The 27815-nt window shown below is 36.8% G+C and overlaps 1 protein-coding gene across 1 annotated transcript; it reads left to right on the forward strand.

Moving 5' to 3' along the window:
- Positions 1 to 269: 269 nt before the first annotated feature.
- On the forward strand, positions 270 to 23074 carry rabggtb (Rab geranylgeranyltransferase subunit beta). The gene is made up of 9 exons (XM_039734869.1): positions 270 to 333; positions 1028 to 1135; positions 12119 to 12316; positions 16862 to 16967; positions 17840 to 17892; positions 17991 to 18101; positions 19396 to 19521; positions 19969 to 20118; positions 20759 to 23074. The coding sequence occupies exons 1-9, from the start codon at positions 331 to 333 to the stop codon at positions 20897 to 20899; spliced, it is 996 nt and encodes a 331-aa protein (XP_039590803.1). The 5' UTR covers positions 270 to 330; the 3' UTR covers positions 20900 to 23074.
- The last annotated feature ends 4741 nt before the right edge of the window (positions 23075 to 27815 follow it).

A 27815-nucleotide genomic window follows, 5' to 3' on the forward strand; every position in this document is an offset into this window, starting at 1 on the left:
CTTAAAATCCAACACACACACATGTCGCCTTGAGTTTTGAGCATTAACGTACCTCCTGCTGCTTCACAGCTGATACCGGCAGTAACAACGCCGTAAGTCCACCTAATTTGTAATAATACTTCACGAAGGTCCAATAAATATTAAAATATTTACATAGAATTAAATATGAACAGTCGTCTCTATTATTTATGTAACAAACAAAAAGTGGGCAGAGAGAGGGAGGGCGCGCGCGAGAGAGAGCGAGAGAGAAAGAGGGGCGTTTAGGGATGGCATACCGCCGCTTTGCGTCATCAATCTGCGACAGGAGGCGGAAGTAAGAAGCATCCAAGAATGGTGAGTCGATGATCGGTTACTGTCATTCAGTGTACTATTATCTGTATTAATAGTGGTTTTACTGATTAGTTCAGTGTATCGTACCGCCTTTTAATTCGACATCTTTAGCGACTAATAATATTTTTCACCAATTAAAAATAATTTAAAGCCTACTGGGAAAAAGCACTTAATCTATATTTTCAGGTCCTTGTGCTTCTATTTAAATATTCTTATCTGTGGTAGAAATGAAGATCCCGATAATATGTTAAAAATGTATAAAATACTTCGTAGCTGTATTGTGGAACCTCTTGTTGCTGGTCGTGAGCCTCATCCCTACATAATAGAAGTCTGCATTCTTCGAAAAAGTTCGAAATGTCTTGTTGATTTGTGCAAAATGCTTTTGTTATAGTGATCTGTTAGAAGAATACTTTAAACAAAAATTGAAAGTATGCAGATGTGTAGTTATGTCCCTTATTAGCAATAGACTAGTTGGAATATAAAACAGATATGCCACGCTTATTAGAGATTACTACTTTGATGATTTTCCATCAAATTAATGAATAAAACTGAAATGTATTAGTAAATATATTTTAAAAAATTTGAAAGTTGAAAGTATTTTTGAAAATTACAACCTTTTTTTGAGAAAACCATAGTAATAGATTTTTTTGGTTAAAATCTATCGGTAACAAAGCTTGTTTTTTGTGTGTATTTCCAGGGAACTCAAGTTAAAGATGTTGTTATGAAGGCTGATGCTCCCAGTACATTACTGCTGGACAAACATGCTGATTACATTGCAGCATATGGCTCAAAGAAGGATGATTATGTATGTATTATATTTTCTAAACACTTATATATTTTATAATCAACATTATTTGTTGCCTTACGTAAATCTATTATCAACCTGTGTTTTAGCACTAGTGCTTTATTCTGCTGCTGTTTTAAATTTAAAATTATATGACTGTGTTGTCTGTGTTTTCTGCCTTTCTTTGTTGAAGCTGGAAACTTCTCTGATTTTATTGTTTAAACTTCATAAATGTCAGTGTTAGTACTTCTTTATACAAACCTTTTTGTGTTTTAAATGACACTGTATTTGAAACATATCAATTTTTGAAATCAGTATATGTACATTGACTGTTATCAAAGAATCTGCCAATTATATACTACGTCCCTTTTTCAGGACTGCGATTTCAACAATAATGTTTTAAAATCCAAATAACTTTACAGATCTTCATTGTAAAGGGTTTAAACAATGTTTTCCATGCATGTTCAATTAACCATAATCAATTAATTAACATGCACCTGTGGAATGGTCGTTAAGACCTTAACCAGAAAGTAGGCATTTAAGGTCACAGTTCTAAAACGCAGGACACTAAAGAGACTTGTCTAACTGTGAAAAACACCCAAAGAAAGATGCCCAGGGTCCCTGCTCATCTATGCATTAGGCATGCTGCAGGGAGGCATGAGGACTGCTGATGTGGCTAGGGCAATAAATTGCCATGTCCGCACTGTGAGACGCCTAAGACAGCGCTACAGGGAGACAGGAAGGACAGCTGATCATCCTCGCAGTGGAAGAGCCGGATCTCAATCCCATTGAGCACGCCTGGGACCTGTTGGATCGCAGGGTGAGGGCTAGGACCATTCCCCCAGAAATGTCCAGGAACTTGCAGGTGCCTTGGTGGAAGAGTGGGGTAACATCTCACAGCAAGAACTGACAAATCGGGTCCACTCCATGAGGAGGAGATGCACTGCAGTACTTCAAGCAGCTGGTGGCCACACCAGATACTGACTGGTACTTTTGATTTTGAGCCTCCCTTCATTCAGGGACACATTGTGAAACATTTTTAGTTTATGTCTTATGGTGTTGACTCTTTTAGTGTTCATACAAATATTTACACATTAAGTTTACTGAAAGTAAAACAGTTGAAAGTCAGAACGTTTTTTTTTGCTGATTATATTTTGTGCTGGACTACTGTGCAGCCTGATTACATAAAGATGGCGATGTTACTATAAAAACCATATAGTTAATGGTATCCAGATGATAGAATTCTTGTTTTACACTTTGTTTACTGGTGTGTTTTGTTGGTAATAAAACTGGAGTCAAAAAATGTAAACAGACAGATTAAAATTTGATTACATCAAGAACACAAAGGATGAAGATGGGATATAATGAAAGACTTTATTATCACCAGTTACTATTGTAATTATAGAACATCATGTATGTAATAATGAAAATATGTGGGTGAATAAATGTCCCATTTAACACCTTCAGGTACAAATAGGCACGAACTTTATTTAATGGGCAAAAGTAAAGTACACTAGGGTTAAATCACAGTATATCTGTGCTGCATCTTGTAAATCTGTAAAACGGATTAAATATATTATCAAAAAATGAATGATAATTACTTTTCAAGATAGTTACTTACACTGTAGCCTATACTGTATTTTGTAAAAAAAAAACAAAAAAAAAAAAAAACAAGAAATTCAGACTAGAAATATGCAGGTAATTTGAAACATAGATAATTTATTAGCATTGCTCCGCTACTCACAAGTACAGTATAAGCAGCAGAATAAAAAAAACTTTTGGCAATAGATATCTCAATTTTATTCCTCATACGCCACTGCTGGGGGTCTTGTGTTGTTTTGGACGTGCTCTGTCTCTAGGTATGTCAGAGGACTGGGACTTTGGGAAGTGGGGTCCAGCCTCACGTGAGGAGGCAAAGGGGGGGGGTGGGGAGTGAGCAAGCTACTTCTAATCTGTCCTTTTAATCCTTATAATTATAAGTGCCAACATAATAATAGGCCTCATGGCAATAACCCCTGGGAAAATTGGAAATTAAAGTCAAAGCTGTCTTATTTTCATTTAAGACTACAAAATGACAACAGAAGTTCAGAAGCAATGTCTTCAAAGACTGGAGAGTTAACTTTGTGAACTGGAATGTTAAAGGCCTGAATCCAGACAAGAACTATACAGAATTTATATGCAAATCAAGAGCAAATACATTCTCAGAGGTTTCTGCAGAAAGTACTCTCTCCATCTTAACAGGTCTAAACAAGAACTAAAATAGTATTTTTACAGGAGACCCATCGTTATTTATTAAGCAAGGCATCAATCAATGCAATTCACCAACACAGACAAAGGCAAAATCATTGCTGCACATAGACTGGACTAATGCAATGTTCCATTCCAGCTTTACAAAGAAAACTAGAGGTGTGGAAATTTTTATACATAGAACAGTCTCCTTTGAAGTATCTGATCCTGAAGGGAGAGATGTGATTGTCATAGGTAATTTATTTAACTGTAAAGTGATTTTGATAAATATTTATGCACCCAATGTCATTGTTGAAATGCTATTGATACTGGGAATTCATGCAAAATCGGCTGCAGTCGCCACAACAGATCATCTTCTTCCATATCTGTTCTGTTACACCCATCACATGCATGTCCTCTCTCATCACATCCATAAACCTTCACTTAGGTCTTCCCTTCCCTGGCAGCTCTATCCTTAGCATCCATCTCCCAATATACCCAGACTTTGTCTCCCAACCATCCAATTTGAGCTGACCCTCTATTACAGCGGTTCCTAAACTGTGGTACCTGGAGCCTTTTCAGGTGGTACGCATCACGGTCCCTGAAATTTAATTTATCTGTGCAAAACCCTTTATGACAGGCCTGTTGTGAGCAAAAACCAATGAAACTGTTTAAATACAATAAATGGATTCCCAAATTTAGTGTGGTGTGAAATTTGTCATCTGAATAAATAAAACCTATTATTCAGTATTTAGTTCATTTAACGCTACCATAATTCCGTTTCGGGGAAGTCAACTGCTACTTCTTCACTGTTTGAGCTTTTGGTCACTAGATAAAAGCACAACGCCAACACTATTTAGTCTTCAGTAACTCTGCCTCACAAAAACCGCTCGCGTTTGTTGTTATACGTGCACTGACGCTGTATTGCATCGTAGTCACTAGATCTAAGCACAAAGCTGATACCATTTTGTCTTCAGTAACTGCGTCACATACAGGCCGAAGGCAGGATTTAGTTTTGGGGCGGAATTTATCAATTTATGTACATGGACACATTTTTTAATTAATTTTATGCATAATTTCTTCCAATTCTTTAACTTTTATTCAGATTTCAGGGTGGTTTAGACCCGAAACCCCCATTACAGCTCTCCCTCCCTTTCAACAAGGTGTAGGTGGTGCGCAATGCAACTCATTTAACCTCAGGTGGTACTTGACATCCAAAAGTTTGGGAGCCCCTGCTCTAATGTACTCCTTTATAATCCTGTTCATCCTCGTCACGCCCAATGCAAATCTTACCATCTTTAACTCTGCCACCTCCAGCTCTGTGTCCTGCTTTCTGGTCAGTGCCACCGTCTCCAACCCATACAACATAGCTGGTCTCACTACCGTCCTGTACACCTTCCCTTTCACTCTTGCTGATACCCGTCTGTCACAAATTACACCTGACACTCTTCTCCACCTTGCCTGTATTCTCTTTTTCACCTCTCTTTCATAATCCCCATTACTCTGTACTGTTGATCCCAAGTATTTAAACTCATCCACCTTTTCAACTGTACTCCCTGCAGCCTCACCATTCCACTGACCTCCCTCTCATTTACACACATGTATTCTGTCTTGTTCCTACTGACCTTCATTCCTCTCCTCTCTAGAGCATATCTCCACCTCTCCAGGGTCTCCTCAACCTGCTCCCTACTATCGCTACAGATCACAATGTCATCAGCAAACATCATAGTCCACGGGACTCCTGTCTAATCTCGTCTGTCAACCTGTCCATCACCATTGCAAATACGAAAGGGCTCAGAGCCAATCCCTGATGTAATCCCACCTCCAACTTGAATGCATCCGTCACTTCTACCGCAGACCTCACCACTGTCACACTTCCCTCGTACTTATCCTGTACAACTATGTACTTCTCTGCCACTCCCGACTTCCTCATACAATACCACAGCTCCTCTCAAGGCACCCTGTCATATGCTTTCTCCAGGTCCACAAAGACGCAATGCAACTCCTTCTGGCCTTCTCTATACTTCTCCATCAACATCCTCAGAGCAAACATTGCATCTGTGGTGCTCTTTCTTGGCATGAAACCATACTGCTGCTCACTAATCATCACCTCACTTCTTAACCTAGCTTCCACTACTCTTTCCCATAACTTCATGCTGTGGCTCATCAATTTTATTCCCCTGTAGTTACTTTAGTCCTGCACATCCCCTTATTCTTAAATATCGCACCAGTACACTTATTCTCCACTCATCAGGCATCCTCTCACTTTCCAAGATTCCATTAAACAATCTGGTTAAAATCCACTGCCATCTCTCCTAAACACCTCCATGCTTCCATAGGTATGTCATCTGGACCAATGGCCTTTCCATTTTCATCCTCTTCATAGCTGTCCTTACTTCCTCCTTGCTAATCTGTTGCACTTCCTGATTCACTATCTCCACATCATCCAACCTCTTCTCTTTCTCGTTCTCTTAATTCATCAGCTTCTCAAAGTACTCTTTCCATCTGCTCAACACACTCTCCTTGCTTGTGAGTATGTTTCCATCTTTATCCTTTATCACCCTAACCTGCTGCACATCTTTCCCAGCTCGGTCCCTCTGTCTAGCCAATCGGTACAGGTCCTTTTCTCCCTCCTTAGTGTCCAACCTCTCATACAACTCATCATACTCCTTTTCTTTAGCCTTCGCCACCTCTCTCTTCACCTTGTGCCTTATCTCCTTGTACTCTTGTCTACTTTCTGCATCTCTCTGACTATCCCACTTCTTCTTTGCCATCCTCTTCCTCTGTATACTCTCCTGTATTTCCTCATTCCACCACCAGGTTTCCTTTTCCTCCTTCCTCTTTCCAGATGTCACACCAAGCACCCTTCTTGCTGTCACCCTTACTACATCTGCTGTAGTTTCCCAGCTGTCTGGTAACTCTTCACTGCCACCCAGTGCCTGTCTCACCTCCTCCCTAAACTCAACCTTGCAGTCTTCCTTTTCAACTTCCACCATTTGATCCTTGGCTCTGCCCTCACTCTCTTCCTCTTCTTGATCTCCAGCGCCATCCTACCGACCACCATCCTATGCTGCTTAACTACACTTTCCCCTGACACCACCAGTCTTCAATCTCCTTCAGATCAACTCTTCTGCATAGGATGTAATCTACCTGTGTGCATCTTCCTCCACTCTTGTACATGACTCTATGTTCCTTCCTCTTCTTAAAATACATATTCACCACAGCCATGTCCATCCTTTTGGCAAAATCCACTATCCTCTGACCTTCTTCATTCCTCTCCTTGACACCATACCTACCCATCACCTCCTCGTCTCCACTGTTCCCTTCACCAACATGCCCATTGAAATCCGCTCCAATCACCACTTTCTGTCCCTTGGGTACACTGTTCATCACTTCATCCAACTCACTCCAAAAATCTTCTTTCTCACCCATTGCACACCCAACATGCTGTGCATTTACACTAACAACATTCATCATCACACCTCCAATTTCCAGCTTCATAATCATCACTCTGTCTGACACTCTTTTCACCTCCAAAACACTCTTGACATACTGTTCCTTCAGAATAACTCCTACTCCATTTCTCCTCCCATCCACACCATGATAGAACAAATTGAATCCACCTCTGATCCACCTGGCCTTACTCCCCTTCCATTTAGTCTCTTGCATGCACAATATATCAACCTTCCTTCTCTCCATCATATCTGCTAACTCTCTCCCCTTACCAGTCATACTGCCAACATTCAAAGTTCCTACCCTCAGTTCCACTCTGTTTAATTTCCTCTTCTCCTCCTGCCTCCAGTCACATCTCCCCTTCTTCTCCTTCTTCTTCTTCGGCCAACAGTAGCCCAATTTCCGCCAGCACCCTTTTGGCTAACAGTACTGGTGGCGGTCGTTATTAACCCGGGGCTCGACCGATCCTATATGGAAATTTGTATTGTTGTCCGCATATTGATATTGGACCGGCACAATGAAACACACTGGTTTGTGCATCCCCTGTCGCTGGGTTGTGGTATATCAGATCTACAAAATACTGTGTCGGCAGTCCTAACAGCACTAAAAGAATTTCAAAAGATTTCTTGTCTCAGAATCAATCTGAATAAAAGTGTGCTCTTCCTAGTGAATTCTCAAGCATACAATATTAGATTGGACACCTTACCTTTTATCATCGCAGATCAGTTTAAATACCCAGGGGTAAGCATCACAAGTAAACATAAAGCTCTTTATCAACAAAATTTTGCAGTCTGTATGGAAAAAATTAAGCAAGAATTGCATAGATGGTCAACCCTTCATCTTACTTTAGCTGGAGGAATAAGCTTCTCTTTTTATTTCAAAACATTTCAATATACATCAACAGATAATTTTTTAAGAAATTAGATTCAGCCATAACCTCATTTATTTGGAATTCAAAACATCCACATATCCAAAGGGCGACCCTACAAAGACCTAAGGTGGAAGGTGGCATGGCTCTACCTAACTTTCAATTTTATTACTGGGCAGGAAACATACAAGCCATAAAATCATGGCCATGGGCACAAACAGATAGATAGAATATACACAGGCTTGGTCTGCAATAGAAATAAAATCCTACAGTACTTCTTTATATTCCTTGGTTTGCACGCCAATAAATACAAGTTATTGCCAATATACTAACAACCCAATTGTCCTTCACTCAATCAGAATATGGAACCAATGTAGGAAGTATTTTAATATAGAGAAGCTTTTATCTGTGGCACCTCTGCACAAGAACCACCTTTTTCCACCATCTCAAACATATGCAGTTTTTGATGCCTGGAAAACATTTGGGATTAAATCACTTGGAGATCTGTACATAGACACCGTCTTTGCATCCTATGGACAATTAGACTCCAAATGTAGCTTTCCAGCAACACATTTCTTTCACTACCTTCAAATTTGAAACTTTGTTAAAGAGAACTTGCCCAATTTTCCTCACCTCCCACCTACTGCTATGCCGGAAAAAATATTGGTCAGTCTTGAGGACTCGAACAGCATTTTCATAATATATAAAACTATTTTACAGTCCCTTGCTTTCAAAGATGCAAGAGAACAGTGGGAAAGGGATTTCTCACTCAATATTTCAGAAAAGAAGTGGAAAGTAGCAATGCACAGAATTTACTTGAGCTCCATATGTGCAAAGCATAGAATTATTCAACTCAAAATTATATATCAAGCGCATCTCTCTCATTTAAAATTGTCCAAAATGTTTCCAGGGCAAGATCCAACCTGCAAACATTACAATCAAGTTCCAGCCTCACTGGGTCACATGTTTTGGGCCTGCACCAAATTAACATCATTTTGCACCAAAATCTTTAAATGCCTTTCAGACAGCCTGGGCGTCACAATCCCTCCTAACCCATTAACAGCCTGTGTTTGGTGTACTTCTAGATGGGCTTAAAGCGGAGAAGGACAAAAACTGTAATTGCCTTTACTACACTACTGACACGTAGACTTATCTTGCTCAACTGGAAGAATCCTAACTCACCTATTTTAAGTCAGTGTGTAACTGATGTTTTATACTATTTGAAACTGGAAAAAATCAAATTCACACTTAGAGGATCTGTACAAAACTTTTTCAAAACCTGGTAGGATCTGCTCAATAACTTTTTAGTATGAGCATTTAAATTGAGGAAGCAGGTTCTCTCCCCTCTTTTACTCCATTTATCTTTATTCATTTATTAATTTATCTACTTACTTATTTTTACTAGTATAAAGTTTTACAGTGCTGGCCTAGCTCTCTTCCTCAAAGGTAGGGTTTGATTTGTTTCGAACTTTTTTTCTTGTAAAACCTGAGCTATTTGTATGGAATGTTATTTGATTTTAATAAAATCAACAAAATAAAAAAAAAAACCAGATGAGAAGGTTTACATTATTTCAAATATATTTAAAGGTCATACACTTTTTGTACCCACTTAATCTAGTTAAAAGTAATAGATGCAGATAGCCAGACCCTGTCGCATGTAGCATGGGACAAGGAATCATCCTTGGATTATGTATCACTTTGCTACAGTGTGCACTTGCACTCTTTCACCCAAAGCTAACTTAAATATTACACTTAATCCCTAATACATTCATCTTTATGATGCTGGAGAAAATTGGAACACATGGAAAATATCTGCACAGATGCAGAGAAAATGCAAATCATATATATTAAATTTCTTCTGCTATATATCTGACATGTGTCTTAAAATAAATTTGAGGATTCCAGGGTATGTACAGTTCGGCTTAGTATACTGTCATATGCAAATTTAACCCAGCTTGTTATTTACTTCTTTGCTAGGTTATTTATGCTAAAGGTATGTTTTTGTTAAAAAAAAATTCTTATTTCTATTATGTTACTTGTTCTGTTTTAAGATGTTTTACATCGGTTCTTTTATCTATTGGTTTCATATAATTAGTTTCAGCACTAACCTCTGCTGAGGTTACTTGTCAAAAAACTTTGGAAACTCATGATGAATGTGGAATAAATGCACCACTGATCAAATGATTTGTTGCTTCTTACTTATTATATTAGTGAAACATAACCCCAGCCAAGTTCATGCAGATTGATTGTTGCTACATTTTAACTAGATGTGTTTTCATAATTTTCTTTAAAGTTGAATGTATTAAAACTCTTGAATTGCTTATGAAGCTAACTGGCTTGTATTTATAAGAGTCAATAGTATTGTCTTTTTATATTATGGTGCAATGTTTGGAAGCTTTCTTTCTTTAGTGATTTTCCCACAGTGTAATTATTTTTAGAAAATAGGCATTAAACATTTACATTCACTCACTTAGCAAGTTATTAGGAATACCTGTACACTTGCTTATCCATGCAGTTATCTAATCAGTGAATCCTGTGGAATCCGCACAATGCATAAAATCATTCAGATACAGCACAGGAGTTTCAGTTAATGTCCACATCAAACACCAGAATGGAGAAAACGTGATCTCAGTGATTTTGACTGTGGCATGATTGTTGGTGTGCCAGACTGGCTGGTTTGAGTATTCTGTAAATTCTAATTTCCTAGGATTTTCACACACAGCCTTCTCTAGAGTTTACTTGGAATGGTAGGAAAAGCAAATAAACATCCATTTAGCTGCAGGTTGGCAAACGGAAAACACCTTGCTGATGGGAGAGGTCAGAGGAGAATGGCCAGACTAGTTTGAGCTGACAAAAAGGCTATGTTAAGTCAGATGACCACACCGTACAATTGTAGTGAGCATTTCAGAATGCACTATATATCCACTCTTGAGGCAGATAAGCTACAATAGTAGAAGACCATGTTGTGTGTCTGTCAGCCAAGATCAGAAAGCTGAGGCTGCATTGGGCAGAAGCTCTCCAAACTTGAACAAGACTGGAACAATGTGGCCTGATCTGATGAATCTTGATTTTTGCTGAGGCACACAAATGGACAGGTCAGAATTTGGCACCAACCAGACAGTACTTATCAGTACAAATAGTGACTATGAAAATTGTACATGTACTATTTACAATGTGGACCACATGGGAATATGTGTCTTTAATTTTCTTTACAGCTTGTGTTGCTGCTTGTGGTAGGCAATATTTTTAACTTCCACAAGGGGGAGTGAAGATCCATTATTATAGTGTAGCTTTTGCTTGAGGAAAATTTGAGTGCTCAGGAGACGAGAAAGCAAGCATTTGCACCAATAAATGCTTTAGAAAGCTTTACAAAATTGAATTTAGCAAATCGTTAAGACCGTGATGTCTTTATAAGAAAACTAAAAAAAAACAAAACTCTTTCATGGGATTGGATTTAAACATAAATAATACCAAAGTTGTTTGTCACTCTTTACAAAATTGAATTGATCACAGTCTTCCACAAAATCGTCTTACTTGTTTACAATGATAGCTCTTATATTTCTGTTATTTGTAACAGCAACAGCTGACCAAAAATCACAACCTTAACAAATTGCTGTATGTAGTGGGTCAATTTAAAGTTGTCTTGTTACCTAACCTGTACGTTTTGTGGATAAGCAGATACAGAGACATAGGAGCATGCAAACTGCACAATTGGTGACAGGGCTAAAACCAGTTCAAAGGTCCTGAATAGTATGCAGTATATCCTTGAATATGGAAAGTAAATTGCTGAATGAGAACCCAACAGACAACACATATAATGCTATAACAGATCATTTTCATTTCTGCAAAATTAAACTTCTGTTTACTTTCTTTATGAAATTTCCATTTCATGTATCTCTTTGAACTCTGCCTCACAAAAAAATCTTTTTTGTTCAATAATGTTTACATTTACTCATTTCTCATAAGCTTTAATGCACAATTATCTGGACAATGTTCATACCCCGAGGATGAAACACTGCATACATAATGTTTTGTGTATAGCATAACATGTAATTTTATGTAACACAATAAAATTATTTGTAAAATGAATCATCTATAGTGTAGTTTTGTATTCTTTTGTAAAACATTGTTTTAGTTGCCTTAAATGATTAAACAGAATAAAATGAAGAGAAATGTAATGCTTAATCACACAATAATTTCAAATATTAAAAGTATCTAAAAATGTAGTGCTTCCAGCTTTATTTCTAAATAGACAATATTTGTCTAATGTTATGCTTTGCAGATAAAATAGTTGTTAGGTGGTTGTAGTGTCCTCTGTGCAATTATGCAGTGAGTACAGTTGGCCTATTGCAAAATCAATGAAAGTTAATATTAACTTTAGTTGAACTGGATCTATTTAAAAATGTAATTTGCATGGCTTATTGACCTATCTACTCTTAACATTTTGTCTTTAACAGGAGTATACTCTTTCAGAATATCTGCGAATGAGTGGAATCTATTGGGGTCTGACAGTAATGGATCTTATGGGACAGCTTTCACGAATGAGTAAAGATGAAATAATAGAATTTATCAAATCCTGTCAGCATGACTGTGGAGGGATTAGTGCCAGCATAGGCCATGATCCTCACTTGCTTTATACACTTAGTGCAGTGCAGGTAAATGGTTTAATGCTTAATTTTTTAAAATTGTGTTGTGGTTATTAAATTCTGTCAAAATAAAGCTATAACAAAATTGACTTTAAGCAATCATATATAATTTCCTTTTCACAAATGATTATCAATTTAAATATTGTAATGCAACATTAATTATACTGTACTTTAGAGTAATAGATCTGATTATATGGTAGCATTTTATAAGGAATTTTTCAGGAACAAGGTTTTATGAAGGTGTTGTTTGAATGTTATTTCACTGAAGGAATAAAAAATTAGAGGATTCTGACTAATGGAGTATTGTGTATGGTGCCCTAATGATTCAAATGGTTTAGAGGGTGGCGATTTGCTTAAGAAAATGGTGATCCTCTGAAACCATATTCATCCAAAGATGTGCCTCAGAGTACTGCTAAATGAACAGTTTGTTCAGTAACTCAGGTTCTGCTAGTGAAGAGGAGTATCATTATTTAGTAAGTGATAAGGAAAGAAGGCAACATGTTAATTGTTGTAAGGTGAAAGACATCCCTCTTTTTAAACAAATTCTTATCATATTAATCTTTATTAGAATGTATAATTTAATCCAAAAAAGACTGTCAATTCATTTTTGCAAATTCACCCCTAAAACGGGACAGCACCTGTATATACACTGCCCAAAACATTAAGGGAACACTTAATCATCACAGTCTAACACTAAGTGAGTTAAGCTTCAGGGATACCATTCAATCCAGTAAGGAAGCATAAGCAATTGTAAATCAAATTCTTCTGCTTTGTTGCAAATGAAAGTGACAACAGGCGCACTGGAGCGACAAAAAAAGAATTGTCTCATCAAGAGCATGTCCAGACGTTGTCGGGAGTGCATATAGGCAAGTGGGGACCATACACACTACTAAGTCACATTATGAGTTGCCATGATGAAATTGATGTGAGTTGGACCAGTCTGTGATTTAAATTTTTGATTTCCCCATTCCATAACCAGGTTTCCTTTTTCTCCTTCCTCGTTCCAGATGTCACACTAAGCACCCTTCTTACTGTCACCCTTACTACTTCTGCTGTAGTTGCCCAGCTGTCTGGCAGCTTTTCACTGCCACCCAGTGTCTGACTTGCCTCCTCCCTAAACTCAACCTTGCAGTCTTACTTTTCCAACTTCCACCATTTGATCCTTGGCTCTGCCCTCACTCTCCTCCTCTTCTTCTTGATCTCCAACAACATCCTGCAGACCACCATCCTATGTTGCCTAACTACAATTTCCCCTGCCACCACTTTGCATTCTTTAATCTTCTTCAGATTGACTCTTCTGCATAGGATATAATCTACCTGTGTTCATCTTCCTCCACTCTTGTATGTCACCCTATATTCCCCCCTCTTCTTAAAATAAATATTCACCACAGCATGTACATGTACATCCTTTTCACAAAATCCACTATCATCTGACCTTCTTCATTCCTCTTTTTGACACCATACCTACCCATCACCTCCCCATCTCCTCTGTTCCCTTCACCAACATTTCCATTGAAATCTGCTCCAATCACCACTTTCTGTCCCTTGGGTACACTGTCCATCGCTTCATACAGCTCACTCCAGAAATATTCTTTCTCATCCATCGCACACACAACTTGCGGGGCATATGCACTATCAACATTTATTATCACACCTCCAGTTTCTAGCTTCATAATCATTACTCTGTCTGACACTGTTTTCACCTCCAAAACACTCTTGAAATACTGTTCCTTCAGAATAACCCCTACTCCATTTCTCCGCCTATCCACACAATGATAGAACAATCTGAATCCATCTCTGATCCACCTGGCTTTTTTTTTTTTCAAGCACAATATATTAACCTTCCTTCTCTCCATTATATCGGCTAACTCTCTCTCCTTACCAGTCATACTGCGAACATTCAAAGTTCCTACCCTCAGTTCCACTCTCTTTACCTTCCTCTTGCTTCCAGACACATCTCCCCCCGTCGTCTTCTGCTTCTTTGGCCAATAGTAGCCCAATTTCCGCCAGCACCCTGTTGACTAATAGTATTGGTGGCAGCCATTGTTAACCTGGGCCTCAGCTGATCCGATATGGAAATTTGTATTGTTGTCCAAATATTGATCTTGCAAAATTTTACACCGGATGCCCTTCCTGATGTAACCCTCCCCATTTATCTGGGCTTGGGGCTGTCACAAAGAAACACACTGGTTTGTGCATCCCTTGTGGCTAGGTTCACAATGCTGCTGTACTCATACTACATAATCAAATCTTAGAGCTGGTTGTAACCATAAAATATTGGCTCTGACCCTGTATGTCTGAGGTATAACATTGCAGTGAGATCTAATAATGCCCTACATTCTCTGAGTATTATACCTCATACACGATTTGTTTACCTACAGTTAATCTTAATTTGCTGCATTTTGAGCCTCTTGTGTTTTTAAACAGTTTTAAATTACAGTTGAGCCCAGATCATCCCTGCCCCACGATTTATCGCGGTTCTGCATTATCTGAGGTGAATCAATAAGTGTAATACATTATTTTTCTTATAATTCATAATAGCTTTGCCATGATTACTGTACAGAATAATGTACAACAGATATTGTACTTTTGAACTTGACTCTACCGAGCAATGGTTTGTTTCCTTATCAGTGCACACACAAACTCCGTTTAGCTGGTTAAAATCTAAAAAATTAGGTGCAGTATATCAGTGCAGAATCAATGATGAAAAATCAACTTGGATAAAACACAGCTACCAGTTATTATATCTAAGATAGATAGTACTTCATTTTTTAACATAAGAATATTGTGTATTTGAATTTAATGATATGGATAAGTATGTGAATTTGGTGTTCACAGTTTAAAATTAATTGAAAATGTGTTTATTCATTCATTTTCTGAACCTTTTTTTTTTACTTTCCGGTACACAGTTGTTAGAAGTTACAGTTTATCCTGTTAGCGTCAGGTGCAAGGCAGGAATTAACCTTGAATAGAACACCAGTCCACACCATGGCACCCTAATGTACACACCAACCCTGTGCTAGTTTAGTAAATGTCATTTTGATTTATTAGATGAATTACAGGAAACCCCTACAAGTTTTGAGAAAATGGACAAACTCAACAAAGTTGGTGAGCAGACATAACATAACCCATATTTATGGCGCTGTAAGATACCTTTGTACCACCATGACATTGAACAAATCTCTCTATTATAAAAAAAAAAATCTTGGGGAGGCAGACTAGGGAGACGAGACGTGATCTTCTCAGAAGACAATTTTAAGTCCCAAGAAAGACACTTTAACTTGCTCCCAGCTCTTAAAACAGTGACAAGCGACAAGCAAAACACTCAGCTCACAGCAGATGATCCGACAACTTCTCCTTGCGTGCATTCAGGCACCCTAACCCTCCCTCCTCACAACGCGAACAGCAGAGACATGAAGTGGCAAAAAGGATAGTGGCTGTACAGGCTTTAAAATGATCGACGGGCAGTGCAGCAACACGAGCAGCGTTATACGTCATGCGAGAAAGAGATTTAACCACGCCCGGGGCCAGAAATAAAGGACAAGTATTGCTTTTACAACGTCACCTGAGACAAGGCAGTGAGCCATCATTTAAAACAAGTTCACAGGCATCTAACCTAGCAGTTGTTGGATTGCTTTTGGCAGACACGCATCATGTGCTCCCAGCTCTTAAAACAACACAACAAGCATGACAGGCATCAGCAGCAGCAAAAGACAGATGATCCATGGACCCCCAGGCAGCTCAGCGGAAATAAAGGACAAGTATTGTTTTACAAAAGTTTTAAAGTAAAAGTGAAAATAACATAGCATGAAAATAACAATCTCTTTAAATTCTATATGTAAACCAAACATATCCAGATAAGTATTTAAAAAACTAAAAAGTCTGGAATATTATTTCATGGTGGAACTGGGTGCCACAATTTGCCACTATAAAATACACCCTGGACTCTTCAGCAGATGTTTCAGTCTTTAATCACCTTCAAAAAGTAGACGCGTAATCACATATTTTAGAACATACTTGATTTTGCTTCATTAGCATTGTACTGTAGTATGTGGCTAGTTTTACATTTATTATCCATAGAAGTTAGGTGCATAGACAAAATGGATTCATATAATAATAAAATATTAGACAAAATGGTTACGGATTGTTTGATTTTTACCGAAGAACAAAGTATATTCTGTGTATGTTTCCATTCACAATTACTTCCTAACCAAATTGCTTTAATTTTTTTCTTTCTGCATATTTTCATAGTTCAGTGATAGAATCTGAATCACCAATCTTGTGGTTTCAATTTCAATTGTAGTGTATGACTACTAAGAAAATTGCCAGTGCATGAAAAAACAGTTTAAACAAGATGTAATCTTCAATTCTTTCTTTATATCTATCAAGCATACAGATTGCTGAAACAATTAATATATGTTCTGTTTGTTGTGCTATCTGGGAGTGTGACAGTGGGGCTGTTGGAAGTGCAATTTTGCCACAGTGTTATTCACTTAAAGTATTTATCACATTTATTTGTTTTGTTTTCTTTAATAATGTTCTTTATGATTACAGATTCTTTCACTGTATGACAGCCTTAGTTTAATAGACACAGATAAAGTTGTTGAATATGTGAAATCATTGCAACAAGAGGATGGTTCATTTGCTGGTGATAAATGGGGTGAGTTTTAGAGAATATCTGAACAAAATATTCACATATATGAGATGAAATAAAAAACTGAACATCCTCTGCACTCCTGTTTGTATGCAATGCATGTAAAATATATTTTACTCAGCATTTCTATCATGCTAGTACCACTTTCCTTTTATGTGTAAAGTCTATTGGCAGGCTGGAGTAACACAGTAAGTCACTGACAGGAATGAAACTTTTGTGTTTAATTTAAAAATTTTGTGTTTTACAATGTAGCACAATTGCTGTGAGAGCATCCTAACCAAAAAAACGCTTTAAAATTTAGTATTTACTGTTTTTTTTCTTAAATAACATTCTGGAGTAAACTGTGTTTTTCTGTTGTACCAGTGATAGATAGATAGATATATATATATATATATATATATATATATATAATGTATATCTATATATATATATATATATATATATATACCTATATATTATTTTCTTGTTTTATTATTATTTAGTAGATTCCTGATTACTTTTATTATCATTTAGTAGATTCCCGAACTATCAAGAAAAAAATGTAAAAAAAAAAGAAAACTACCCTTTAAATTGTATAGATGATGTAAAGTGTCCCAGTAGGTTCTGTTAGAGTTCATGTGGGTGTTGAGATTCATGCAGTGATTGGTCATTTGAGACTTACCATGTTTCTCATGAACCTCATTAGCCATGATGCTTTCCAGTCGCACATTCTGCATGTAATGTTGAGTCATTTTGTAGAACATATCTTTTTCTGTTATTATTTTCATTATATTCTAAAATAAATCCTTGATTAATTTCACTTAAAAAAATGTCTTAGCTTTTCATTTTAAGACTGAACAATTAGCCAGCATAATAAAATCTTTTTGGTTTTCTTACAGGTGAAATAGACACACGTTTCTCCTTTTGTGCAGCTGCAACACTGGCATTACTGGTGAGGAAAGACTCAACAACACTGTCTTTTTAGTACCCATATGTTAGCTGATGTATTGAATCTTATGTAAATAAAACATTTTTTTCACTCTTTTATAGGGCAAATTAGACGCCATTAACATAGACAAAGCTGTCGAGTTTGTTCTCTCGTGTATGAACTTTGATGGAGGATTTGGATGCCGACCTGGATCTGAATCTCATGCAGGACAGGTACTGTAAGCCTGGATATAGAAAAAAGGTGTTTTTTGTTGTTTTTTTAAATAATAATTTTATAGCTACTTTTTACATTTTTTTATTACTGTATTATTATTATTTTAACCTATCTATTAATGTGTTGTATTCTTTCTGATAATCAGAAAAATTTCAGTTTGTAAGCCATTTTGGACCTCAATGTTGTTATTTAATAATTTATTAATTTTCAGTCTTTAGTTGTTTAACAATTAAAAAAAATCTGTAATTATTAGTTTATACTTTTGTACAGTATATGACTAATTAAAAATGAGGAACAAGAGTATTTACTACTTATGTGTATTTTAAAAAATTGTAAATATACTAGCAAAGTTGGAAAGTATTTCTCATTGGGGCTTAAAGTAATTACCGTACTCTCATTTCTTTAAACATATTAGCTGATTTAATTCCTGTTGTGTATTGTGCCTATTTAGACAACTGTTCAGGGATTTTATCATGGCAAGCGTTAAGTGTAATAATGTTTACCAGCAGCTGTACATTGGTTAGTTATTTATAACTGTGCTAAGGCTCAAATTAAATTGTATGCTATATTATTGTTAAACCTTAGTTTGCATGCATATTTTCCATAATTAAGCCAAAAAAATTGCAGTAAATAATGCCACAACAAAATTTTTGAAATTTACAGAATCACTAAAACTTAATGGACAAAATAATATTTGATATTATTAAATTAGTTTATGCAACTCTTCTAAGGATTTGCTAATGTAAAATACAGAATGTTGCAGTGAGATCTGTCATAGAATTCGCCTTCAGTGAGACCTCAGGTTTCACACATGCAGTAGTTGAAAGGATATAGCACAATGAAAGTGACAGAAGACATTGGCTGTGACAACAGATAAGCACCACTGGACCCTCCTTGTCTTGCTATATCCCAGTCTGTCAGATAAGCTGACTCTAGTATTTAACTATCAGCCTTTATTTTATTTCCTCTTGCTTCATCCATTACTGAATGTCCAAGCTATCTTATACCTTTATCAAGGTCAAAGAGTCCTTAACAAGACATAAGAAACTACATATAAAATTAGATCCAACAATTTCTTAATCCCTTTTTAAAGTATAAATTGTGAATTGTAATGCTGTCCATCAGTTGATATAGATGTAAGATAGGACTGAAGAAAGAAAATTAGCTATTGTGCTTTCTTTTTCATAAAACGTACAGTATGCATGAACTTTATTTATTGTTACATGTAAACATTGCCATATTTTTCTTGCTCAATAAAAATGATCTGAACCTTGTTTTGAAATCCTGTTTCAGATTTATTGCTGCACAGGATTCTTATCTATAACTAATCAGCTGCATCATGTAAATGCCGACTTGCTTGGGTGGTGGCTCTGTGAGAGACAATTACCATCAGGAGGGTTAAATGGCAGACCAGAAAAGGTATTTTAACAAAATACATTCTTTTTTTTTTTTTGGTAGCACTTTGACAACAAATAAATTAAATAGATCTATTAAATAAATTTGTCAGCCTGAGAATAAATGAGACAGGAGTATATGTGTAAATATTTCTTTAAGTCTTAGCTCTGCTTAAAATGAGACATGCTCAGAAAACCCAATTTTAAAATGGTGTTTGTAAATGAGTCAGCTTTTAGTAAAGGAAGCATTACCATATTTTAATACCCTAGGCTTCATTGTTATTAAATGTGAAGTGTTGCTTTATTTTCACTTTACTCATTTCTATTTGGACAAAGGCAATTTGTTTCCAGTATTTTCTGTAATTGGTACCTAATTAACTAAGCTATTATAAAGTAGTAAAAGACAAATAAATCCCATACCTTGTTTTGGGGATTAAAAAACAACATTTTTACATTTTTGTCACCATTTCAGTTACCAGATGTTTGTTATTCCTGGTGGGTACTGGCATCATTGAAAATTATTAAGAGAATCCACTGGATTGACAAAAATAAACTGCGTAGTTTTATCTTGGCCTGCCAGGATGAGGAGACAGGGGGCTTTGCTGACAGGCCAGGAGATATGGCAAGTATTTATTGTTTTGTCTTAAATCTGTACACCAGAAACAAATCATTTGAGTCAACCGTCAAACAGTCTGCCTCAGAGTTTGTGTGTGTATGTATGTTTGATTTTTTTTTTTTAAATCAAACTAGAAAAGATTTTAAATTGATTATTAACTCTAAATGGACATAATTGTGTCTCCTTTTTTATTGTATGTTTCAATATGGCCTACCATCCCAGGTTGCCTCGGCTTCCACCATCCTTAATTTGTTTTTATTTTAGAAGCCTCTACATCCTTATATTTTTTATAATATTGAGGTAAAAAAGTAAAGGTGTATTTTGTGTTTTTTTTTTTTTCCTGAGAGCTGAAGGAAAATGGATTTAGTTTTAATATTCAAATCATAGGTTTCTATGATAACTTGCAGGCAAAGAAGAAGTATTTTTGTTTTTTGTACAACTTTAACAGACTTAGAGGTATTTGTGGATTTTTCTTTCTTGGAAAATTACATGTGCATAATAAATTATATACTTTTTATTACATCTTTTCCTAGTAGGATTTTCCATTACGTAAGTGCAGTATTACAATATTGCTTATGAGTGCTGTTTTCTTTCGACACTTTATCATTTTTAGTTAATCGCTTCTATGTTGTTTCTTTTTAACTAGGTGGATCCTTTTCATACACTGTTTGGAATTGCTGGTTTATCACTTCTGGGTGATGAGGAAATCAAGCCTGTGAACCCAGTTTTTTGTATGCCTGAAGAAGTCCTGCAGAGAATGAACGTACATCCAGAAATTCTAAACTAAACTTAATTTCATATGAACTGACACCATCATGTTTAACGTACATATATGAGGAAAATAATATTGGATTTCCAAACGTATACTTGAAGACAAAAAATACTGTCCTGTATTTTAAATAATCCTTAATATTTATATATATATTTAAAATATGATCAACTGTTTAATGGATTGAAGGTTATTCAAATAATGAAGACATGGATTTTACTATAGCTAAGTGATAACGATATAGATAACAGAAAGAATTGTTTACAAGTATTCTATTTTCCTAGTACTCTAATCCATTATGCAGTAATAGTCATCAATGTCTGTGCTAGCAGTTTGACACACTATTGTTGTATTTATAATCAAAGTTCTCTCTCATGTTGCACCATTGATGCAGTGCATACTGTGCGCACATTTATTACACTGCTTTGGAATCAATAAAGGATTTAACTCTAACTTCCACATATAATAAAAGAGTTCAGTATCTATGGTACAGCTGTAGCAACATTTTTTTCATTATTGCATTAAGTAACTTCCACATTGGTGTTGATCAGAAGTTTTATTATTATGATTTTGAATATTTTGTCCACATTTTAATGTTTATAGGAAGCTGGCCTCGGTTTTGCCACCAGAAGTGGGTTGCTTTTGAATTTCTATTTTTGCACCTTTTATTGCAGAGATTTTCACATCTAGCTCTATAGGTTTCACATCTAAAAAGTAACCCCCTTGGAGGTTTTCAAATTTTATTATTTTAATACAGCATTGAATCACAATGCATCTGCTCTAGGTAGATTTACAGCTGTGCCATACCCTTTCCATTTCTTAATGACTGATTTAACTGGACTCCAGTGGATATTCAGTGACTTGGATATTTTCTTATCTCCATCCCCTTACTTCCTCTCTTCAGTCTTTCACAGAGTTGTGTGGAATGCCGATTTTGTCTTTATTGTGTACATTAATCCCTACAAATTTCCAAATAAGGTGCACTTCAGGTGTGCACAGTCAGCTGTGGAATATTAAAGGGGATACATATTTTATACCGTCAATTATTTTGTTTTATATTTATAATAAATTTAGATCACTTTATAGAGATCTGTTTTAATTATCACATTAAAGAGTCTTTTTTTTTTTTTTGATGATTTGTGTCAAAAAAATTCACTATGTATACTTTTATAGGCACTGTATACTATATTTTCCTCCAAACACTTTATCAATTAAAGGTCAGTTTCTGGCTTCAACTAAGCAGATTGCTTTCTGCTCTTTGTCTGTCATCAAACTTGGCCTCCTCTTTATTAATTGGCTAGTGTGAAAATCAGCAACACTTGTATATTAAAGAGAAAACACATCTATGTTATAGTATACTTTTACTTTGATAAATTTGCCTTCTATTATTATTATTAGTTATTTCTTATGTCTCTTCACCTACATTTAATATACAGTATGTCATACATTATTTCTTAATGGCAAAAAAAACAAAGTTAAGTTTGGCAAAAAATGTTCAGTTCGTTCAAGATTTTATTTTACACCTAATGTATTTCTTTGATTTACTAGCCACTCCAGCATTAGCAATTCAAACAAGTATTAGGTTATGTTGAAATATAAATATTTTAAGGTAAACTTCAAAATTCACATTAAATATATTGCTTTTTCCACATGAATTGTTACAGTGACTTATTACAGAAGGATAACTAACACCAGTTACTGATTTTACCAATTTCTGTAGTTGGAAAATAAAATTTTTAAGTGATGAATTCATAGAGTGTTGAGTCGGTTGTTGCCACAAGTTGAAATAGCATAACTTTGTTATTTAATAACTGAAGTTTACACCTTACAGATACATTATATAAGATTTTAGTGAAAGTAGGGCAAGCTGTTGTATTGAGTGTGAGGTGGAAATTTTAGCACTGAGGATGAAATAAGTGCATAGCTGAACTTCTCCCAGGAGTTCGCTTAATCAGTCTGACCCACTTGTGTCCATTAATTAATGTGCTAGGTTGGTGTTCTTTAAACAGGGGACTTGGGCCTATTTAAAGGGGTATTAAGAAATCTCTAAGAAACGGGGAAGAGCAACATTGTGAATATAAACACTGCACAATTTAATTAGTTGTCACTGCTGCTTGCACTACTTGTTTTTTGCTTTGTCTTTTATTTGCTTGATTTTTATTTATTGATTAAAATGTCATAATTTTAAGCTTGTTCCTTTTGTGCTGTCATTTTTTTTATTGCTTACAGATACCCTTATTCATTTCATATATGCTATAATACTGTGTGCTGGAAGTCAGTGGACAATGAAGAAACTAAAATAATAATATACATGTAATAGCTTACTCTTAAAATAATCAGTCAATAGACTTTCATATTAAACAGAATATTGTTGTAGTAGGTGTTGCCCAGTCGTATTCTTTTTTTCTCTAATTATTAAGAGCTTTGTTATAAAAAATGCTTACATTTGCAATATCTTATGTAGAGCATATGAGTTCAAAGTAAAAAAATGCCCATTAATCACCATATTTTCTTGCAATGGAGTTTTATTCTGGCCAATGTTGGCATGTAACCTTACACGCTAATAATATTGTTGTATTTTCTCCTCTTTGCATAGCATACTTCCTAGTTGTACAGTTTATTCTCACATGATGTCCTGCACTCTCAAGGCATTAATAAAGCAGGAGTCTGTTCCAGGAAAACATTTTGAAATGTTACATAGTTTTTGTGACGGCCTTTTAACTACAGGTAAGGGAATTTTAATTAGTTGGACTGTGGAACAAATGCTAGCTTTTGTTATTAATCTCTTCTTACAAGTTTGTTGTCTTTTTCAAACAAAGCAGCAGTATGGTGACAAGTGTATTCATTGGAATATTTAGTTAGAAATCGTAATAATCAGCTAATTTTAAAGTTTAAAAGTAGAGGAGAAGTATTGGGAGAATTGTTGTGTGTATTTTTTTTATATTGTATTGTCACTTCCATGCAATCAGTGCTTCAGGTTTGTAGCCCACCAGCATCATTGGATTTGTTACTGGGTTTTTCGAGGCTTTCTTGATCCTCAACTGCTGCACTTTCCACTTTTTCTTTTGTGTAGTTTTCTTCTTCAATGTGGAAACCATGCTGTTGGGCATTTCATTTAAAACATTTCACCTGTTCTTTCTGGTGATCTCCATGGTTAAGCATGTATTTTATTTTAGGTCTTTGACATACAGCTTAATGCTTATGCCACCCAATTAAATTTACAGGCTGTGGACTTTGCCCCAGAGCCCCAACCATCAGCCACCAAGTCAACCAAGCACAATTTCAAGGATAAAATAAAATGTTTATTTTTTGATTGCACCTTACCACAGTAAAAGGGAGTTCAACACAATATAAATGAAAGAACAAGCACCTGTATCTCCTTAAAGTACAACCTCCATGATCCTAATCCCCGTTCTGACCCTGAGGTAACGGAGGCACCCCCTTTTATGCAAGACCCGGTAGTACTTCTGGTGCAATGACACTGCCAAAAAGAAGCACTTCAACATCATATGCAGGTTCCCTATAATAGGGATATCCAGTCTTCACAGCAACTTCCTAGAGCACCCGGAGACTCTGCACTACAAGTCCTGTGGGTGTCCAAACTAGGCCCCTATCAGAAGAACACCACCACCTCGCGCATTAGGGGACAAACTACTCATAAAATCTTTGTCTTTTGTCCATCCATTATTAGTTCCTAATGAGTGACATAGAAATTGGTGATCCTCCCTGGCCAGGCTGCGCTTCCCTTCTTGTTATCCTTTCATTATGGCCTCCCAGTCGAGTAGAAAATTGTCCTCAGTCCTAGTTGAGATACCAGTCCATCTTTTCCCACACAAAACATTTTTTGACATAGGCAGACATGATTTGTATATTTCAGGATTCATTTGTCATTATAAGTTGGATTACTTTATCAATAAAGACCACCATGCCCTTTCCAGATGCAACATACATATTGTGGAGCCGACCCAGACACAGACAGGCAGACATGTTGTTTTTCACCACCACACATATGTATTTATTATATACACTATATACAATTATGAGGTGTCACTCAGACACTGAATAAAGTGCACAAACCCCAAACACACAATCCTGGCCACTCAATGCCTTTTCTTCGGGCCACCTCCACAATCTCTGCTCCTGCCTCGTCCTTCTTCCACCTGGCTTCAGCCCTGAATGAAGGGAGATGGCCCGTTTTATATCCTCCCGGATGAGCTCCAGGTGATTCCCGACACTCCTTCATTGGCCACGCCCCAGCGTGGCGGAAGTGCCAGCTGTCCTACTGGCAGCTCTCCGGGTGTCCTCTTAAATCTTCCCCCCAGCACTTCCTGGTGTGGCGGAAGTGCTGAGGTTACAAGTCCCCAAGGCATTGGGGCGCCTCCTGGCGGTGACCACGGGCCCCTACAGGGTGGGGCTTCCATGCCCTCAACCCTAGGCTCCCAAAGCAACCAGGATGGCGGCCCCCCACGTGATCCAGGGTGGGCGCAGACCCACATCCGGTCCCTCACGGCGTCCCGGCTGGGTCGTTGCCCCTGGCATCCCTGACAATATGTAGGCCCTGACATGATCTCTGTGAGTAGTTGTGTCTAGAATTATTAATTTTCCAGTCTCACTTTTTTCACTCTTTCTATCTTTTTGTTAATAAAGATTTATTTTAGCTAATCTGCCCATGCAGTTTTATTCCTGATCTCTTCTGTTCATTATTCGTTTTGTGTTCATGAACGATTTGCAGTTTGTAGTTTCTGATCTTGAATTCCCAAAAAAGGTGAATGTCTGCTTGTGTCCATGAATGTTTTCCAGGATTGCTTTTATTATAATTATTTTAAATAAATTTTAATATAATAAACCTGAGACAGTGTGTAGCAAATCTCTAAAAACAGGTGCTTGGTTAATCTTTTAATCTCAGTGAACGCAGTGTGGTCCAGTAAATTGGATTTGGATGCCTCATTTGAGTAGTTTACATGGTCTAATTAAAAAATGTAATGGCTTGTATGAACCTAAAGAGTACTTGAGAAATGCAGATCCTGTTCTTCCCTCTAAATCTCTCTCATCTTCAAATGTGTAGATTCCAGTGTCTTTTTTGCCATTGCAATTGTTCCTCAGGCTGTGCTTTAATTTCTGCTTTTTACTCAAGGAACTATGGAGGAGCCCTAGGAAGCCAGTTAATTTATACTCAGTTCAGTACTTTGTTTTTCGTTCTAGGGAGTCCCTGTTCAGTGGCCCTCTCCTCTTTCACCCATGCCAGCTTCATTTATTCAGAAGCTGGTATCTACTTCAGAGACAACAAGTCTCCGTTACCAAGTGACAGCAAAGACAGTCTGGATCCCGACTCTAAATCCTCAACTTTCCTAGTGACCAAAACTCACTGGATGACACTGAGACCATAGATTCTGGATTTATTTATCAGTACTTTTTGTACTTAAGCCATTCATTAATCTAATGACCCATCAAGTGTAGAAGCCAGTATTTTCCAGGGTGAACAAGAATGTGGAGAAGTTTTCAAACATAAAAAAACTTCCAGTTTCTCAAGCATCTGTGGCATCATTGTATCACTTAAAAATGGGAAGAAAAAAGTTGTTGCATATTAAGTGGCTAGCAAATAAAGAGGAAACTAAAAGTGTTTACACTTATTAAAAGTATGTCTGGCACTGACGGCACTCCTCTGAAGTTTACAGAGGGTATCATGTTACATTTTCATGACATATAATACCAAATCTTGCCACCCCAAATGCCTCCCTGCCCCAGAGGGACACACATACAGGAGTGAGTGATGAGATATTGAATTGCAATGTGTCCTTTGTTTGGCAGTGCTCTGTTGCTTAGGCATCACGCCGACAAGCTGGCAGAATCAAAGGAGGCAAGGGCATCATTTCTGACTTTCAGAAGACTGTTAGTTGGCTGTCTCCTGTCAATATTCTGTTTGATGTATATTATTTATCGTAACCTCTTGGGGCTTATGGATCATTCCATCTGAAGTATGTACCCCTCTTTGCCAGATGCAGATACTGTCGCTGTGGTGTTTATTCCCATGTCTTCATGGACTTTTTTCAGGTACTGCAGTTTTCCACCTACATCCCAAGCTTGTGCTTTTTAGGTTAATTGGCAACTTGGAATCCCTGTGGGTATGTATGTGAGTATGATCTTCAGTGGAATGGTGTCTAATTAATGTTTGATTCCTGCCTTGTGCCCAGTGCATTATGTGGGCACTGATCTTGATTTTAGCATTGGAAAATGTAATTTTAGCATTAGAAAAAGAAAACCTCAGTTATTTATTGAAGATGCTAAATGTGTCTTCTTTGGCTTAGATGCTGACTCACAAAGTGCAGCTGAGAGTGATGTTACACTGTCTGCTTGCTATTGTTTTGGGACTGAAAGACTGGAGAAAATCATCTAAATGAGGAAAGAAGTTTAATTATAGATGTATTACAGCTTCTCAGTGGCTGTTCAGTGACAGAGAAATGGTCCTGATCGGGCAGGCCAGTGTTGGTGACTGTTTGTTTAGACAGCGTAAGACCCAAAGAAAACCTAGCAGAACATCCCATCCACCATACTACTGTTCATATTCCGCTATTCAGAACGTCCAAGACTAATTTGTTTTTACTGCTGATTACACTGAATACTGTTGACAGTTTTTTAGAAAAAAAAGTTATCTGGAGTTAAACATGGCAGATGGCACACAACTGTTCTAAGTGTCATAGCATCACCGACTAGTTTTGGCCTACTGCATTTACCAGTTTAATCCAACAAATGCACACAGCTGGGGTGTGCTCAACTTGGCTACTTTTAAAATGGCCTGTTTCATTTAGCAGATCAGTCCAACTGGTGGTGCCGAGCTAAAGTAGCATCATTTACTAAATGGGAATATTAGCCTGTCTCTCCATTTTTAAAATCCACGTTTAGGGCTGTGGTGTGGGGAACAAGAAAATGGGTGAAA

This window comes from Polypterus senegalus, chromosome 14 (assembly GCF_016835505.1).
Source record: "Polypterus senegalus isolate Bchr_013 chromosome 14, ASM1683550v1, whole genome shotgun sequence".
NCBI classification, from domain to species: domain Eukaryota; kingdom Metazoa; phylum Chordata; class Cladistia; order Polypteriformes; family Polypteridae; genus Polypterus; species Polypterus senegalus.